Here is a 17,764-nt window from a genome sequence, read left to right on the forward strand (position 1 = left end):
GTAATGGTGTTGGGTTGATCAGAATGGAAGCTCTTTATAGATTCTTTTTTTGGTCTCTTGTTTACAGTGCATTGATTCAGCCATAGAATTATTTGCCATAAATAGACTCCCTTTCTTCCCAGAGTGTGGGAGCCAGAAGGATTGGGAACCTCAGGTATACTGAGCTGGTTCATCTATTAGCGTTTTCAATTGGTAAATTCCTGGGAAGAGTCTGGCTGGATTTTAGATTGATTTTGCCAGTCTCTGTCAGGGGTGCTGAGGTCGATGTCTGATTTCAACATTCTTTTGTGGGATCAGCAGGGGTCTCATTCCTGGGCTTGTGTGTTGGGAGACTACCCACTCTCTCCTCCTCGTTTAAAATGTGATGCTTTTAGAGGTCAAGGTATGAGGGGTGGTGCAGCTAATCTCAAATTCTTATTAAAATTAGTCAAAGGTAGTACAAAGTATGATTTGACATAAATGGGAAGTTCTGTCTTAAACAGAACTATTGTACGTGTCTAGATGGCACCCCACTCCAGTACTCTTGCCTGGAAAATCCCATAGACAGAGGAGCCTGGTAGGCTGCTATCCATGGGGTCGTGAAGGGTCAGACACGACTGAGCAACTTCCCTTTCCCTTTTCACTTTCGTGCATTGGGGAAGGGAATGGCAACCCACTCCAGTGTTCTTGCCTGGAGAATCCCGGGGACGGAGGAGCCTGGTGGGCTGCCGTCTATGGGGTCACACAGAGTCGGACACGACTGAAGTGACTTAGCAGCAGCAGCAGCAGCAGGGTACAATAGTTTAGAACATTTGGTTACTGCAATTTAAAGTGGGCAAAAAGTTACTGTTAAAGTATCAGTATGAGAACAAGAGCTTGAGTAGCATCATTTGACAGAGCAATTTTTAAAGAGCCCAGCAGGCAGTTGGAGTCACGCCAGGTGAATGTGAGGCCCAGGAAAGAAACTGCAGGCTCATGTCCTTCCTCAGCTTGCCATGAGCAGCCATGAGCAGCCAGTGCTTTGAGAGAAAAGGTGAAACCTCTTCTGGGGAGGAAGCCCAGCCCTACCCTCCTGATCTGTTTCTGCATGTCAGGCTCATCACCGGGAACCCTGAGATTCTCTCAGGATCAGAATGTGCCCTGGAACCCAGGCCTGTACATTGCCTTCAGTCATCAGCTTCACCAAGTTCCTCCCCTTTCATCTCTGCTGGGAGCCCCTGGATTAGTCTGGCCTGTCCACCCCGGGCCCCTCCACCCCAGCAATACCCTGTGCTGGACTCCTCAGGCCCTTCATGCCTGCAGCTCCAGTATATCCATCACACAGTGTTGGGGTGACAAGACCGTATTTTTAGAGCACCTGACATAGGATTGAAAACACCCTTGGTCCACTTCAGAGAATGGGAAGAGTTTCACTTGGCATGAAGCTCTCTCTGCCACTGTTGCTTGCTCTCCTAAACAAAAAGCCTTACGAGAGTGAGGAGCCCCAGGAAGCAGGGGCCGAATCAGGCTGCTCAGCTCTGTCTGTCTCACTGAGCCACCTGCGGGAGGCCAAGCAGCCTGCTAAGGGATGGCCTTCCATGTGCCTGCAGTCTCCTGCTGCTGTCGGGATCTACACACAGCCAGCATGGCGATGTTTTAACCTGATGTGTGGTGGTCCTCCTGGCGTCTTCCAGATTGTTTGAAGCATGTTTGGAGCAGGCTGGGCTGGGTTCTTACTCTCACCTCATTTCAACTCACCTGTCAGTGCTCTGGGTCAGGGGCCAGGTTGTTAGCCCACACACTCGGGGCTCCCTTATCTACCCCTGGACTGAGGACTGAATAATCCTGTGAGGAGTTCAGCATTGTCCCTATTATGAACATCATCGTTATCACCAGGGTAATGGAAATTCTAGAATGCCAGTTCTTTTCAGGGGATTGGTGGACTCACCCTGAAACGTTGCGCTTCTCTCCTGGAGGTCCTGCTGAGCAGGGAGGCAGGGTCCCAAGGAAGGATGTTCCGTGCCCCTGGGCTTGGGCCATCACTCGTCACTTCTGGACTCCTGCCGTGTGCCAGGAATCGGGCAGATGTGGTCCCTGCAGGACTGTGTCAGGTGCTCTCCTTGCCAGCCCTGTTAGAGGCCACATGCCTGGCTCTGAATTCTTCCTTAGAGAATGAGGCCAGCTTTTGCCTGAATTTGTAATTCTGGAACTTGATTATGTGTCTCAGTGATTCAGATTTATGGGCTCAACACCAAACCTTAATCCAAGTCTGGGACCTGGACCGAAGAGTCTGCATCTTCAATCTCATCCCAGTTTACTATTCTGATGCAGGTATTCCTGTCCAAATACTGAGAAACTTGGGAGAAGGGAGTTAGAGGGCCCCAGAAGCTACTGGCCTGACTTTAGAGGGCCCCTGGGGGCCTCACCATGTAGTTGCTTGTGGGTAGGGGCACCTCCCATAACCAGGTCTCTGGAGCCCATGCCTGGGCCTGCTTCCTAACCCAGAAGCTGTGGGCACTGCGTGCCGCGTAGTGACTACATTATCTCTGCCGACAACAGGCGGTGAAGCCTGACTCAAGAAGAACCTCACCTCTGCCTCTGGGGACAGCAGCCACAACCAGGCCTGCCAGGAATCCCTGGCACTGGGAGGGCCTATTGAGGTAAGTGCCTTACTAAGGTTTTCCATTTCCCCCAGGAGCCTCCCTGCCCTGGGGTAGTGGAAGGGGGTACCAGTCATGGGCCACAGAGGGCAGGCTTCTATTGTCTAGAAGTTCTGACCTGCCCTGCCTACACCTTTGGGGCCTGGGTGTGTGCAGGATATCAGTTGCCGCCACAGAACATGTTACTTATTTCACAAACTACAGGGTACCAGCAACACCAAGAAAAGCCAGAAGATAACGTCAGTCTCCTTAGCAGCCATTAGAAGAAAACAGTTTAAAAATAACCACATACCCTCATGCATTGCTGCTAGGAATATAATACAGATGCTAGGGAAAACAGTCTGACTGTTTTTCAAAAATTAAAAAAAAAACATTTACTGCATGAGCCAGCAATTCCATTTCTCCTGGTGTATACCAAAAGAATTGATACAGTGTCTCAGACATTGCATACACACATTCATAGCAACACTATTCACAATGAAAATAACCCAAGTGTCCATTGTTACATGAATAGAATAACAAAACATAGTATATTTTGTTACTCAATGTTAAAAAGGAAGGAAGTCCTGCCACATGGTAAAACATGGATAAACCTTAAGGACATTATTCTAAGTGAAATAAGCTGGCTGCTAAAGGACAGTAGAATGATTCTGTTTGTTTGAGATCCCTACAAGAGTCAGATTAATCGAGACAGTGGTGCCTGCCAGGGCCTAGAGGAAGACTGAAAGGGGAGTTTAATGAGTATGAGTTTGGAATGTTGAGAAAACTCAAGATGGATGATGGTTGTATAACAAACTAGTTAAAAATGGTTAAAAAAATACATATATCTAAAAAATGGCCTATAATTCTGCCGTTCAGATAACCCTATTAACACGTGTTTGTAATGTATTATGTGTTACATAAATGTACAGTTGGTTAAAAGTGCAGAGAGAAAGGTATAAAATTAGAAATACATCTGCTTCCCAGTCTCTACTGAATCCCAGTGTCTCCACAAAATAATTTTCCAGTACTACATTTAGAAAAATGGTTCTGAGCTTTACCTAATGATACGAGTATGGAAGTTAAACTGGTCATGCTGTAAACACAGAAATTGCCAGCATTATCACTCTGCTCTTCCTTGTCTTAACAGTTCCAAGAATCCCATCTGTTCCTGAACCACTTCTGTAACCCTTCTGTGGTTTATAGACACCTGGTTCCAGCTTTGTTTGTAATTATTACAGTCCATACTGTCATGAGTGCAATCGTGCAGTAGTTTGAACATTCTTTGGTTTTGCCTTTCTTTGGGATTGGAATGAAAGCTGACCTTTTCCAGTCTTGTAGCAACTGCTGAGTTTTCTAAAATTGCTGGCACATTGAGTGCAGCACTTTAGCAGCAGCATCTTTTAGGATTGAAATAGCTCAGCCAGAATTCAGCCATCATCACTATTAGCTTTGTTCGTGGTAATACTTCCTAAGGACCACTTGACTTCACATTCCAGGATGTCTGTTTCTAGGTGAGTGACCACACCATCATGGTTATCCTGGTCATTAAGACCTTCTTTATGTAGTTCTGTATATTCTTGTCACCATAATCTTTTCTGCTGTTTCTGTCTTTTATTATACTCGTCTTTGTATGAAATGTTCCCTTGGTATCTCGAATTTTCTTGAGGAGATCTCTGGTCTTTCTCCTATTCTATTGTTTTCCTCTATTTCTTTGCATTTCCTCTACTTCTTTGCACTTAAGGCTTTCTTATCTTTGCTTGCGGTTCTCTGAAACTCTGCATTCGGTTGGGTATATTTTTCCCTTTCTCCTTTGCTTTTTGCTTCTCTTCTCAGCTATTTGTAAGGCCTCCTCAGACAACCACTTTGCCGCCTTGCATTTCTTTTTCTTGGGGATGGTTTTGGTCACCTCCCGTACAACACTATGAACCTCCATCCATAGTTCTTCAGGCACTGTGTCTACCAGAGCTGATCCCTTGAATCTATTCATCACTTCCACTGTATAATCATAAGGGATTTGAACATATCTTGATGTAATATGCCAAAGACTTGAAGAGACGAAGTCCTTGTAGTGAAATTTCTGGTCTCAGAGTATGTGCATATAAGGCTTTCAGAGATGCTGTCAGATTGCACTCCAGCAATAGATGGGAGTGCTTATTTCCTGAACCCTCACCAACACTTGATGGTGTCATCGAGGCTTTGGTTTTTTACTGGTCTCGGGCTGATGAAAGCTGGATCATGCTGATGTGCGGTTTCTTGAGCGCTCAGCTGGCCTGAGGTGTGAGGCAAGCCCTGTCTGTTCTTGTGTTATCACACCTTCTCCTCACACTCGTGAGGCTTCATCACTCAATTAACCGCATTTCATAGATGAGCAAACAGTCTTCATCTGTCCAGGATTTCTCACCCTAGAGTTTCTGTGCGTTTTTGACTGTGATCTCTAGCTGTTAGGAGAAAATTGACTCTAAGCATTTCTTGCTGTCCATCCAGGCTTACTGGATTTGAGAGCTGCCAAACTGTCTGGCAGGGACGGTACCATCACAATGCAGCTCTCACTGGCCACTTAAATCTTCCAGTGCCTGTCTCTTTATGTAAACAACACTGGTGACCTCCTTTGTGCTCACAACTTTTTCCTTCTTTGGGTAAATTCCCAGGAGGGGGATTTCAGAGTGAAAGGATACAGTGATCTTTTTTTTGAACTTTCGGGGAGGCTAACTAGCTGGACCTCTTTCTGTGAAGTGAATCTGTAAGCTCAGGCCAGCCCTGCAGCCTCCCTGTCTCTGGTTGGTGTGTCCCAGCTGCCCCAGTCTGCCTCAGGAGTCCATCCATGGGCTGCAAGTTAGGGGTGAACCAGGAACTTCCCAGTCTCTGGAACTCCCATCTTACTTCCCTTTGCTGGAGTGGTAGCTTATGGGGGACTCTGGTGAGGTCTGCTGAGGCCTTTGGATTGGGACCCCTTCCCCCATGAGACAGATGTTGCTGGCTCTGGGTTGGAGGGTGTTTCCTGAACTGAGGTCGTATCTCTACTTTAGGACTGAGGGAGACTGCTTGACAAGACTGTGTGTGTGTGTGTGTGTGTGTGTGTGTCTGTGTGTGTGTGTGTGTGTGTGTGTGTGTGTGTGTGTGTGTGTGTGGTGTGGGTGTGTGGGTGTGTGGTCTCTGTGTGTGTGGGTGTGTGGTCTCTGTGTGTGTGGGTGTGTGGTCTCTGTGTGTGTGGGTGTGTGGTCTGTGTGGGTGTGTGTGTGGTCTGTGTGGGTGTGTGGTCTGTGTGTGTGTGTGTGTTGGGGATGGTGATTGTTGGCTACTTGTGTCCTCCCTCAGTCTCCATCCTTTCATTGCCGCCTCGTAGGAATTCCACTCTCCCTAGTAGGAAGCCTGAGCCTCTCAAAGAGAGGCTGTCTCCCTGCCACCAGGAAGAAGGCTCAGGTCAATGGCTGTGTGGCCCTTAATCTCTCAGGGGGTCAGGACCCCTCTCTGGATTGTCTGGTGTGTGGGGTTTTGTGGTAGGGCTGTTAGCACTGGAGTCTTGGAGTGAGTCTTGTGGGAGAAGACTGGCCTCCCAAGGCTAAATTTTGGTCCTTTTGGCATCAGCATTCCTGTGGACGTGAGCCTTTGCCTTCTGGCTCACAGTCGGTGCCCCTTTGGTGCAAGATCAACAGATTTGTCCTGAGCTCTCAGTGCTAGGTCTAGTCCTATGTAGATCTGTGGCCCTGGGGAAATTATTTTTAATTTTTGGATCATCATCTGCTTATGACTCCAGTCCACTCTCCTCACTGGCCTATCTCCCTTGTCAATCCCCAGGGACAGTGAGGATTCTGTCCAGGAATTGAGAAGGAATGGTAGCAAGCAGGAACCTTTCCTGAGAGAGGCCTCTGTCCTTCAGCCTGGGAGGTACCCAGACTGAAGCCCCGTCCTTGATGGACTAAAACAAGCTGATCCCCAAAGCCCCCACAGGTCCCCACTGCTCCCCAGTCCATGCTGCTGCTTTGCTTAGCTTGATACTGTTTGACAGGAAGGGACAGAGATGACCTCTATCTGGAGCTACTCTAGCCAGCCATGTGCTGATCAGGCAGGCAGCTTCTGTCAGCTGAGGGGAGGCCCAGGGGGAGCCACCTCAGAGGACAAGGCCGTGTGAAGACCCCTAACCAGATCTTGGAGAGCAGCTTCCCATGAAGAAGAATTGTGCCAGGGCACTAGGGCCAGAGCCTGCCCAGGGCCAGGTAAAGATTTCCTTTTTAAATAAGCATAAAAAATTTAAAATATAGCATACATATAGAGGAAAAGATGTAGAAACATATATGCATACTTTAACCAGGATAAGAACAGTCTCAGAAGACCCCTTGTGCTCAAACCTGATCACATCCCATTCTCTCCCTCCTCCTGCCCTCTTCTTCCCGCTAGCCCTGCCAGAGGTAACCACTATTCCATATCTTGTTTTTGTACTATACTTTCTGACCCTAGAAGTTCTGTGAACCTTGAACAAAAAGCTCATTTTTCTCACCTGTAATAAAAATTGTTTCTATTTTCAGTTTTATCAAGTTTCTGTCCTAAATAACATTTATTTGCTACTCTGGAACTTAAAGTCATGTTTTAATATTTTGCCATGATACATTTACTTAACATTTTTTAAGTTGATTCATATTAATACTCCTATAAATTCATGTTTTAATAGACTTTTTTAGAACAGTGTTAGATTTGTAGAGAAATTGAGTAGGTAGTACAGAGAAGTCCCATATACCCTGCACACAGTTTTCCCTTCTAAAAATCTTAGCTTTTTTTTTTTTGGTGGTTGTGCGGTCTCTAAGTCATGTCCATTTCTTTGCAGCTCTGTAACTGCAGCATGCCAGGCTTCCCTGTCCTTCACTAGCTGCCAGTTTGCTCAAATTCATACCCATTGAGTCAGTGATGCCTTCTAACCATCTTATCCTCTCCTGCCCCCTTTTGTGTTCAGTCTTTCCCAGCATTGAGGTTTTTTCCAATGAGTCAGCTCTCAAATATTGTAGCTTCAGGTTCAGAATCAGTCCTTCCAGTGAATATTCAGGCTTGACTTCCTTTAGGATCGACTGGTTTGATCTCCTTGCAGTCCAGGGCACTCTCAAGAGTCTTCTCCAGCAGCACAGTTCAAAAGCATCGGCTCTTCAGCACTCAGCCTTCTTTATGGTCCAGCTCTCACACCGCACATAACACCGAGTACAGGATGTGCTCTCTGCGCTCAATTGTGTCTGACTTTGTGACCCCTGGGCTGTGGCCCGCCAGGCTCCTCTGTCCGTGGGATTTTCCAGGCAAGAATACTGGAGTGGGTTGCCATCCACAGGATCTTCCCCACCCAGGGACTGAGGCAGTGTCTTTGCCACTGAGCCACCTGGGAAGTCCACTGTGTAGGATACTGTGTTCACTTTCATTGCTATATAGTACCCACTGTGTGCAGCTAACACTCCCATATCAATTCTGCCAGTGATGGATTCTGCCATTTTGGTTATTTCTAGTTTTTTTCAAGCAGTGCTGCTTTGTTATATTTTCATATGTAATTCTGTGCATAAAAGCATGGAGTTGTATAGAGTTACACTCAGAGAGAGAATTGATATATGTAGGGTATGTGCATGTTTGCTTTTACCAGATATGGTAAAAAGTGTTTTCCAAGAAGTTGTACAAATTCCTGAGCACACCTGCAGCCCTTTGTCCCAGTTCCTCACTGGCATTTGATATTGTCAAACCGTAATTTTCTCCTGGAAGTAGGATGATGTGATTTTAATTTACAAGTTTCTGTTTTTTTTTTAATATGTTTATTTTTGGCTGTGCTGGGCCTTCATTGCTGCACTCGGGTTTTTCAGATGCAGCGAGCAGGGCTATGCTCTTGTTGAGGTGCTCGGCCTTCCCGTTGTGGTGGCTTCTCTTACTGTACAGCACGGGCTCTGGAGCGCTGGCTCAGTAGTTATGGTACTCGGGCTTAGTTGCCCTGTGGGCATGTGGGATCTTAGTTCCCAAACTAAGGATAGAATCCACATCCCTTGTATTGGCAAACGGATTCTTAACTATTGGACCACCAGGGATTTCTCACAAGTTTCTGTAACAAGGTTGACCATCATTTCATATATTTAGGAATTATTTGTGCTTCCTCTTCTTTGAAAGTTTTTTTGACCTATTGTTCTATTGCATTGTTTATATTTTTCACAGAATTTCTTTTTGAAAAATATTCTAGATACAGTTCAGAATATTAGGTGCATTTGCATCTTCTTCCAGTTTGTGACTTGCCTTTTCATTCTCTTTAATAGTATGTTTTGATTAACAGAGGTTCTTAATTTTAATGTGCTTGAATTCACCGCTGTTTCTTTCTTCAAGATTGTGTTTTATTTCTCTTTATGTGTCTGTTGTTGGTTGGTCGGTTTTTTTCCAGTCATAGTCTGCAGTTTGCCAGATCTCAGTTCCCTGACCAGGGATTGAACCTGGGCCATGGCAGTGGAAGTCCAGAGTCCTAACCAGTAGGCTACCAGGGGACTCTCTGTGGTTATATTTTCTAATTCTTATGAAATCTTTCCTCATCACAAGGTCAGAGATATAGTCTCCAGTATACACAGTGCAAGATAGAGATCCAGTTTTATTGATTTTTGAAAATTTATGTTTAAATGTGGATAACCACATATTATTTAAACATTACTTGTTTTCCCACTGATCTATAATGCCAGTTGGGTTGCAGATCAGATGTTCACAGAGGAGCACCTGTTTTTAAGATCTCTTTTCCATACCATTGGTCAGTTTTTCTATCCCAGCGCCTATACCTCACTGTCTTAATTTTACTGCAGCTTTATAAAAAGTATTGATATTTGGAAGAGCATGACCTCCTGATCTTATTCTTAGCAGTGTTCTGGCTATTCTTAGTTCTTTGTACTTCCATGAAGTTTTTAAAATTTAATTTTTGTTTTTTTGACAACAAAAACATTTTCTATTGGGGTATAGCCGACTAAAAACCTTGTGATAGTTTCAGATGAACAGTGAAGGGACTCCTCCATACATATACATGTATCCATTCCATTAAATTGTTAATATTAGATGGTCTGATATATTTCTTAAGTTAGATTCATTATTTTCAAAAGGGTATGAGGTGAAACTTCCCCACCTTCTTTCTTCTAATTCCCTTCTCAGAAGCAATCTCTAAAATCACTGCAGATGGTGATTGCAGCCATGAAATTAAAAGACACTTGCTTCTTGGAAGGAAAGTTATGACCAACCTAGATAGCATATTCAAAAGCAGAGACATTACTTTGCCAACAAAGGTCTGTCTAGTCAAGGCTATGGTTTTTCCAGTGGTCATGTATGGATGTGAGAATTGGGCTGTGAAGAAAGCTGAGTGCCAAAGAATTGATACTTTTGAACTGTGGTGTTGGAGAAGACTCTTGGGAGTCCCTTGGACTGCAAGGAGATCAGTCCTGGGTGCTCACTGGAAGAACTGGTGCTAAAGCTGAAACTCCAATACTTTGGCCACCTCATGCGAAGAATTGACTCATTGGAAAAGACTCTGATGCTGGGAGGGATTGGGGGCAGGAGGAGAAGGGGATGACCGAGGATGAGATGGCTGGATGGCATCACCGACTCAATGGACATGAGTTTGAGTGAACTCTGGAAGTTGGTGATGGACAGGGAGGCCTGGCGTGCTGCAGTTCATGGGGTTGCAGAGTCAGACATGACTGAGAGACTGAACTGAACTGAACTATTAACTAAAGTCCTTAGTTTACTCAGGTTTCCTTAGTTTCCCTGTTTCTATCCCAGGGTCCCATTCAGGATACCGTGCTGGATTTAGTCATCATGTGTTCGTAGGCTTCTCTTGGCTGTGAAAGTTTCTCAGACTTTCCTTGTTTTTGATGACCTCAATAGTTTTGAGGAGCATTGGTCAGGGATTTTACAGAATGTCTTTTGGGACTTGTCAGATGTTTTCGCTTTGACTAGACTGAGGTTATGTGTTTTGGGAGAAAGACCACATGCCATTTTCTTCATATCAAAGATACATGCTCTCAAGATGACATCACTTAGCTTAGGTAGTGTCTGCCAGCTTTCTCTACTGAGTTACTCTCTCCCCTGTCTACATTGTGTGTACTCTGGAATGAAGTCACTATTTGATTTAAGCGCATGCTCAACAGATGGGGAGTTATGCTTCACCTCCTTGATGGCAGGTTTTCTATAGAAACTACCTGGACTTCTTGTACATGGGAGATTTCCATTTTTTTCCCCACTTATTTATATCAATATAAACTTATGGATATTTCATACTTTGGGTTATAATCCAATACCACTTTATTGTTCCAATTGTTCTGGCTTTGGCCATTCAAAGCTTCTTCACTTGGCTTCTATGTCGCTTTGATATAACTTCATCTTTGATCATTGTTTTTGAACACTTCCTTACTATCTCGTACTCCAATGTTCTCCAGGCACTTGTTCATTTTCTGCCTCAGTCTTAGAGTCAGCTATTTCAGGAGCTTCAGGATCAGTCTTTTCAATGAATTTTCAGGACTGATTTCCCTTAGGATTGACTGGTTTGATCTCTCTGCAGTCCAAGGGACTCTAAAGTAGTCTTCTCCGACACCACAGTTCAAAAGCATCAGTTCTTTGGCATCAGCTTTATGGTCCAACTCTCAGATCTGTACGTGACTACTGGAAAAACCATAGCTTTGACTAGAGGGACCTTTGTCAGCAAAGTAATGTCTCTACTTTTTAATATGCTATATGCGATCTAGGTTTGTCATAGCTTTTCTTCCAAGGAGTGTCTTTTAATTTCATGTCTGCAGCCACCGTCTGCAGTGATTCTGGAGCCCAAGAAATAACATCTGCCAGTTTCCATTTTTCCCCCATCTAATAGCCATGAAGTAATGGGACCAGATCCATGATCTTAGTTTTTTGGATGTTGAGTTTTAAGCCAGCTTTTCCACTCTCCTCTTTCACCTTCCTTAAGAGTTTCTTTAGTTCCTCTTTGGTTTCTGTCATTAGAGTGGTGGTATCTACGTATCTGAGGTTGTTGAATATTTCTCCCAGCAATCTTGATTCCAGCTTGTGATTCATCTAGCTTGGCATTATGTATGATGTACCCTGCATATAAGCTGGTGACAATGCCTTGACATAATCCTTTCTCAATCTTGAACCAGTCCATTGTTCCATGTCCAGTTCTGTTGCTTCTTGACTTGCATACAGGTTTCTCAGGAGTCAGATAAGTTGTTCTGGTATTCCCATATTTTTAAGGAGTTTCCACAAGTTGTTGTGATCCACACAGTCAATGGCTTTTGCATGGTCAGTTAAGTAGATGTTTTTCTGGAATTCCCTTGCTTTTTCTATGATCCAACAAATGTTGGCAATTTGAGCTACAGTTCCTCTGCCTTTTCTAAATCCAGCTTGTACCTCTGAAAGTTTTGGTTCATTTAATGTTGAAGCCTAGCTTGAAGGATTTTGAGCATTTTGAGAATATTAAGTCTCCATGTTTTTCTTTTGCTGTTTTTTTTCCCCTCCTTATAGTTGATTTCTAGTCTCATAGCACTGTGGATCAGAAGAGACACTTGCTATGCTTTTGGTTTTCTTAAATTTGGGGGCTTCCTTGGTGGCTCAGATGGTAAAGAATCTGCCTGCAATGTGGGAGACTGGGTTTGATCCCTAGGTTGGGAAGGTCCCCTGAAGAAGGGAACAGCTACCCACTCTAGTATTCTTGCCTGGAGAATCCCATGGACAGAGGAGCCTGATGGGCTACAGTCCATGGGATTGCAAAGTTGGACATGATTTACCAGCAACCCTTGGTTTATTACTCTATCCTGGAGAATGTTCTGTATGTACTTGTGTATATTTTGCTGCTTTTGGGTGGGTGCTTTTATATATGGGAGCAACCCAAGTACCCATCAGTAGATAAATGTATCAAGATATGGAATATAACAATGGAAAATTACTCAGCCATAAGAATGAAATTTTGCCATTTGCAACAACATGGATGGACCTGCACTTAAATATTCATTGGGCAAACAGTGTATATTGGATATCATTCCTTGTTGACTCATAGATCTAACCCTGGGTTTTCTGAAGACTGTGTAATATTCCATGGTTAACTTGTTTATTGATGGGCATGCAGGTTATTTCCAATCTTTTGCTATCAATAGTGTAGCAGGATTGTGTCTGTGAACATGTGGGAGGATTTCACCAAAGTGAAGTGCTTGGTCAAAGGGTATGGATGTTTAAAATTGTCATTGAGCATGTCCTTGTTATGTTGCTTCAGTTGTGTCCGACTCTTTGTGACCCTATGAACTGTAGCCCACCAGGTGTTCTATCCATGGGATTCTGCAGGCAAGAATCCTGGAGTGGGCTGCCATGTCCTCCTCCAGATCTTCCCAACTCGGGGGTTGAACCTGCATTTCTTACGTCTCCTGCGTCGGCAGGCAGGTTCTTTCCCACTAGTACCACCTGGGAAGCCCTTAAAAATGTCATAGATATTGTCAAACTGCCCTCCGGATGTTGGGCCAACTTCTGTTTTTACCATCAGCATGAGCTGCTTCCTAATGGCAGCTGCAGAAGAGAGAACATCAAAGTTTGATCTTTGCTAATTGAGAGACTTCCCTGGTGGCTCAGTGGGAAAGAATCCTCCTGCCAGTGCAGATGTGGGTTGATCCCCAAGTCGGGAAGATCCTCTGGAGAAGGAAATGGCTACTCACTCCAGTATTCTTGCCTGGAAAATCCCAAGGACAGAGGAGCCTGGCAGGCTGCAGTCCATGGAGGTCACAGAGTCAGACATGACTTAGTGATTCAACAGTTAACTCCAGAGGTATATTCTGTCCCCAAAAGTTTACATTTTTATGTGATCAGTTTATCACTCATCTGGGATTTTGAGTCTTTTCATTTCCATGTTTTCTGTTTTGTTTTTTTTTCTCCTTGGTACTTCATTTAAAAAAAAAAAAAAACTCAGACTTGCAGACAGGCATAATGAACCCCTACATATGTAACATCCAAGCATTAAATGAAACTGCTCTCCCTCCCTCTTGGAACCACTGACTGCTCACTTCCTGTCCCTGTGGCTGATGTCTGTGAACTTGTAACTCATCTATTTACTTCCAGTCCACAAAGGTGAGAAGCTTGCACTGAGTGAATCCACCACCTGGCTGTTTAGCTTTCTGTGTGCCAGACTTTATCATCAGGGAAGCTAGTGCACATGCCTTGGCATAGAGTTTGATAGGCTATGGACTTACCTGGTGGTTCAGTGGTTAAGGCTGTGCTTCCAATGCAGGGGACATAGGTTTGATCCCTGGTTGGGAAACTTAAGATCCTGCATGCTGGGCAGTGTGGCCAATGAAAAAAGACTGACATGGGTTTTGTGTATCTTAATATACACTCTACTTGATATTGGCTCTTGATGCCCGGTTTATTCAGTTTCATTGATGCAGAATGATTTCAACGTTATCTCAAGCATACGTCCTTATTTTCCTATTGTTGGTCATTTAGGTTGTTTCCAGTGCTTTTAGAAACATCTTAGTATGGCTCTTCCAGCACTTGTGTGGAATTCTCTAAGGTAAGGACCCACGAGGTTATATGTTAACAGCATCTGTAAATTTACCAGATGATGACATCCAACTGCTCTGCAATAAGGATGGCCCAGTCTCCCTGTCCTTGTTATTAGAAGACCCTTTTTTTTGGTCAGTTGGTGGGCATGAAATGGTATCTGATTGTGAATTTATGTAAGTTCTTTGGTTTATATCAATCACTTGGCCATTTTTCTGTAGGGGTGTAACTTAATTTTTCAAATCTTTTGATCCATTTGATTGAGTGTAAGGGAGACATGGTCTTTTTTTCCCCTAGAATAAACAATGACAAAATGGATAGCCCAGCTTTTACATGCTAAGCTAGATAATGCATTTAATGATTATAGCTTTATTGCTGGGGTTTGGTACTGCTTCCTTGCTATTCTTACATTTTCTAATCATTTTTATTAGAATCAGTCTAGTATCAAAATGTATGACTTGTGTACATTCATACATTCCTAAAAGTGAGAGGTTCTCACGGATCCAGGAGGACCGATGCCCCCTTTTGTTTACCCCTAGGCATCTTCCCTTCTCTCGTCTGAGTGTAGTGACGCTCCAGGACAGCACTAAGGGCAATAGTAGATGGTGAGTGTGATTCTGAAGTCAATGCTTCTGGGACATCAAAATAGATGATGTTAAGTCAAATATTTCCCCCCACATCCCCCCCGCCAAAATCTTTTTTCCCATGTGGTTGATTTAAAAAATGAGTACAGCTGAGTCACTTAGTTCTTTTCTCTATCTAGTAGGAATATAAAAAATTTTAATTTTGATATGAGCAGTATTACAAGCATCTCTCCATCACTAGTTCCCAAGCTGCTGACAGCTTTTAAATCATGATAATTATCTCTGAAAACCACACTGATGACACACATACTTTTCCTCATACTTGAGGTAGTGGAACCAGGACAGGAATATTTTATAGCTCTCATGTCACACAAGCAGACCTTCTACCACTCTGCTCTCCTACTGGCAGAAAGTCAACAGGAACTTCCTGTCCCTATTATCTACCCAAGGGCACAACTGCTCAGGGTGCCAGGGCTGGAGGCCCTCAGTGCACATCACCCACCCGCACCTCCCACAGGAGAACAGTCAACAGCACACTGTAAACTTATCGTAGAATAGATTTATTTACCTGAAACCATGTCTGTGCAATGCTTGTTACCAGCACAGAAATAAACTGATCTCTATTTACAGTCTAAAGTCAAACATGCGTTGTGATAAACTGACGTTTAGCATTTTATTGATATAAATGCATCACAATATTTGTATTGCACCAACATCTGTCTACTGCTTCTGATTTCATTAAATAAGTTACATTTAATACAGTGCAAAATAGCTGTTTGCACACTCAGGAAAATAACTGAAGTTATGAACTGGAAGCCTACATTTTTAACCATTCAACACCTGTAGTGTTTTCAATAAATTTATAAATAAGCAAACTGTACAGGGCCAATTAAAAAGTAGCATGTTTCAATGACACCATAGAGAAATCTGGCTACTTACAACTGAAGGCATGCATTACAATTGAATATTGTACATTTATTTAAGCTATGATATTTTGCACAGAGAAATACGGAGACTTGGCTGATGGCTTCTAAGTTCTTGGATAAGGTTTCAGAACCTCATTCTTCTTGCAGCAAAGAAACCAGACTTCTCTGGAGAGGCTTTCTGATTCATTAAGTTAAATTGTACATTTGTTATTATTTTGATTCAAAAGCTAAAACCCCACTGGTAATACACGTTTCCTCCACATAACACACAACAAGTTGGGGACTTTTTTCTAATTTTCTTTTTCCCCCAACATCAATCATGCAGAGGGCTGGTAGATGTGTTGCTAAAAACGCACATGCACGCAACTGAACACCCTTAAATTTCTGCAAAATGGTTTAGGAAGCGGTTACTCCAGTATTGCTGAAAAGGAAAGAGAGAGGAAATCAGCTTTATGAAATATGGGGAGGAAATGTTAGAATAACTAATTTAAGACTGAGATTAACAGTGACAGATGAAAAGGAATGTTCAGGTTGATCTTTTAAGATTTCTGACCAGCATTTCTGATTAACTTACAGGCCCCTCCTGTCATTTGGCTACAGAGTATCCCACCAGGCAGACACTTAATTGCTTCAGGTTTAACAGAAGTTGAGAAAGTCCTTGGTTAGCAGTGCAGGGGGTGAGGAAGGCCAAGCACAGTGAGCAGTATGGTAATCAGCGCCAAGCTTCTCGCTCCCATCCCTTCCTTCCCTTGGGACCAGCCTCTGGGCTGCAGGCCCAGCCAGACCCAGTCCTAGAAGGGGAACTGCTTATCACTGTTCCCTTTCAAGAAAAAAGGCTGCAGATTACCCTCAATTGTTAACTGCCGGGTGGTGGTTTTTCAATGTGCTGTATGCACACTGCAAACAGCAGGCCTGGCAGACACTGAGCTAAGGCTTGCGGGTCTCAGATATTCCAGAGGTCTGCCCACCACATGGACATTCAGGGGTCTGGGCCCCAGTCTGAGGTAAATGGAAGCAGCCACTTGTGAGGGAAGGTAGCAGTTGCCCTGCTTGTGTCTGAGCTCATGCGGCTCTTCCTAGCCGGTGTGCCACCTGCTCTATGTAGATGCAGAATGAGTGGCTGGCATGGCACCCCATTTAGGGAACATGTAAGAATGCCATTTCCTGAGCAAAGGAAAGAGGCCAGTCTGGGGATGGGGTGGCAAAAACCAGAACTCTGAGGGGATGGGCCTTCAGCCCACTTGCTGACAGCAAAGACCCCGGAGAGATTTCAGGCAAGAGCTGCCTGAGCCCATACGCAGTGAGGATGGGGCTGACACTCCCTTCCTTGCAGGGACCTGGTGAGGATAGCTGGACTCCTGCTCCCCACAAGTCCAGGGGCCAGGGATGTGCCCACAGCAGCACCAACTACTGAGGAAGTGCCAGTGTGGACATGGTTTTTGGCGGCAAAGCCTAAAGCAGAGCAGCTAAGGGGCTCTGTAGCACCAGGTCTCCCCCACTCCCAGCTGTCTGGGTTGAGGGAAGTGGGTGCCCAAACCACCTGTGGGCTGGACAGGCCTGAAGCTGAGAAACCACAGGGCAACAGCCACCCATACCATTCAACTTCTTTTGTAAAGACCAATAAATCAAGGAACTGAGTCAGGAAAAGTTGACCGTTGAATAGCACCCCACCCAACAAGCTCAGACATCCTGGTTTGGTTTGCAGCCAAGACACACTCCTTGCACTTGATCTGCTCAACTTGTTTCTTTCTGCAATTCATAATGCTAAAGTTGGCAAAACGTACCTCCTATATTCTCTGCCAAGCAAACCAGCTTCCCTTTCCTCTGAGGCCTCAGGGAGCCAGACCAGGACTCTGCGTTAAGAATCTGTCTCCATGTGCCCTTTCCACCCCGTACACGGAAACCTCTTAAACTTGGCAGCACCCTGTTCTGCTTGATACCTGTTAGCTTTCCTCATACTTGCAGCATTTACATGTTATTCAGCTGGCCCCGTATCCGGGACTTCAGGTACCCATGAGAACACCAGGAGCTTCACGAGGACAAGCTACCAGCATGAATATGTACTGCCTAGGCCCTTCACTTTGGCTAATGCTCAGCTATGGTACATTAACTAACGTACCCTGGAGAGAAAAGATAAGTCTTAGCT

At 44.4% G+C, this 17,764-nt stretch overlaps 1 protein-coding gene across 2 annotated transcripts in view; it reads right to left on the minus strand.

The window, feature by feature from the left end:
* The window catches only part of ATP2A2 (ATPase sarcoplasmic/endoplasmic reticulum Ca2+ transporting 2), a 56,770-nt gene continuing 54,242 nt past the window's right edge, over nt 15,237-17,764 (minus strand). For both annotated transcript variants that reach the window (XR_001296712.2, XM_005691428.2), the window contains exon 21: nt 15,237-16,039. Coding sequence is in view for 1 of the 2 variants with exons in the window: in XM_005691428.2 (XP_005691485.1) it covers nt 16,026-16,039 (14 nt within the window). In the remaining variant the exon portion in view is untranslated. The remainder of the gene's footprint in view (nt 16,040-17,764) is intronic.

This window comes from Capra hircus, chromosome 17 (assembly GCF_001704415.2).
Source record: "Capra hircus breed San Clemente chromosome 17, ASM170441v1, whole genome shotgun sequence".
Taxonomy (NCBI): domain Eukaryota; kingdom Metazoa; phylum Chordata; class Mammalia; order Artiodactyla; family Bovidae; genus Capra; species Capra hircus.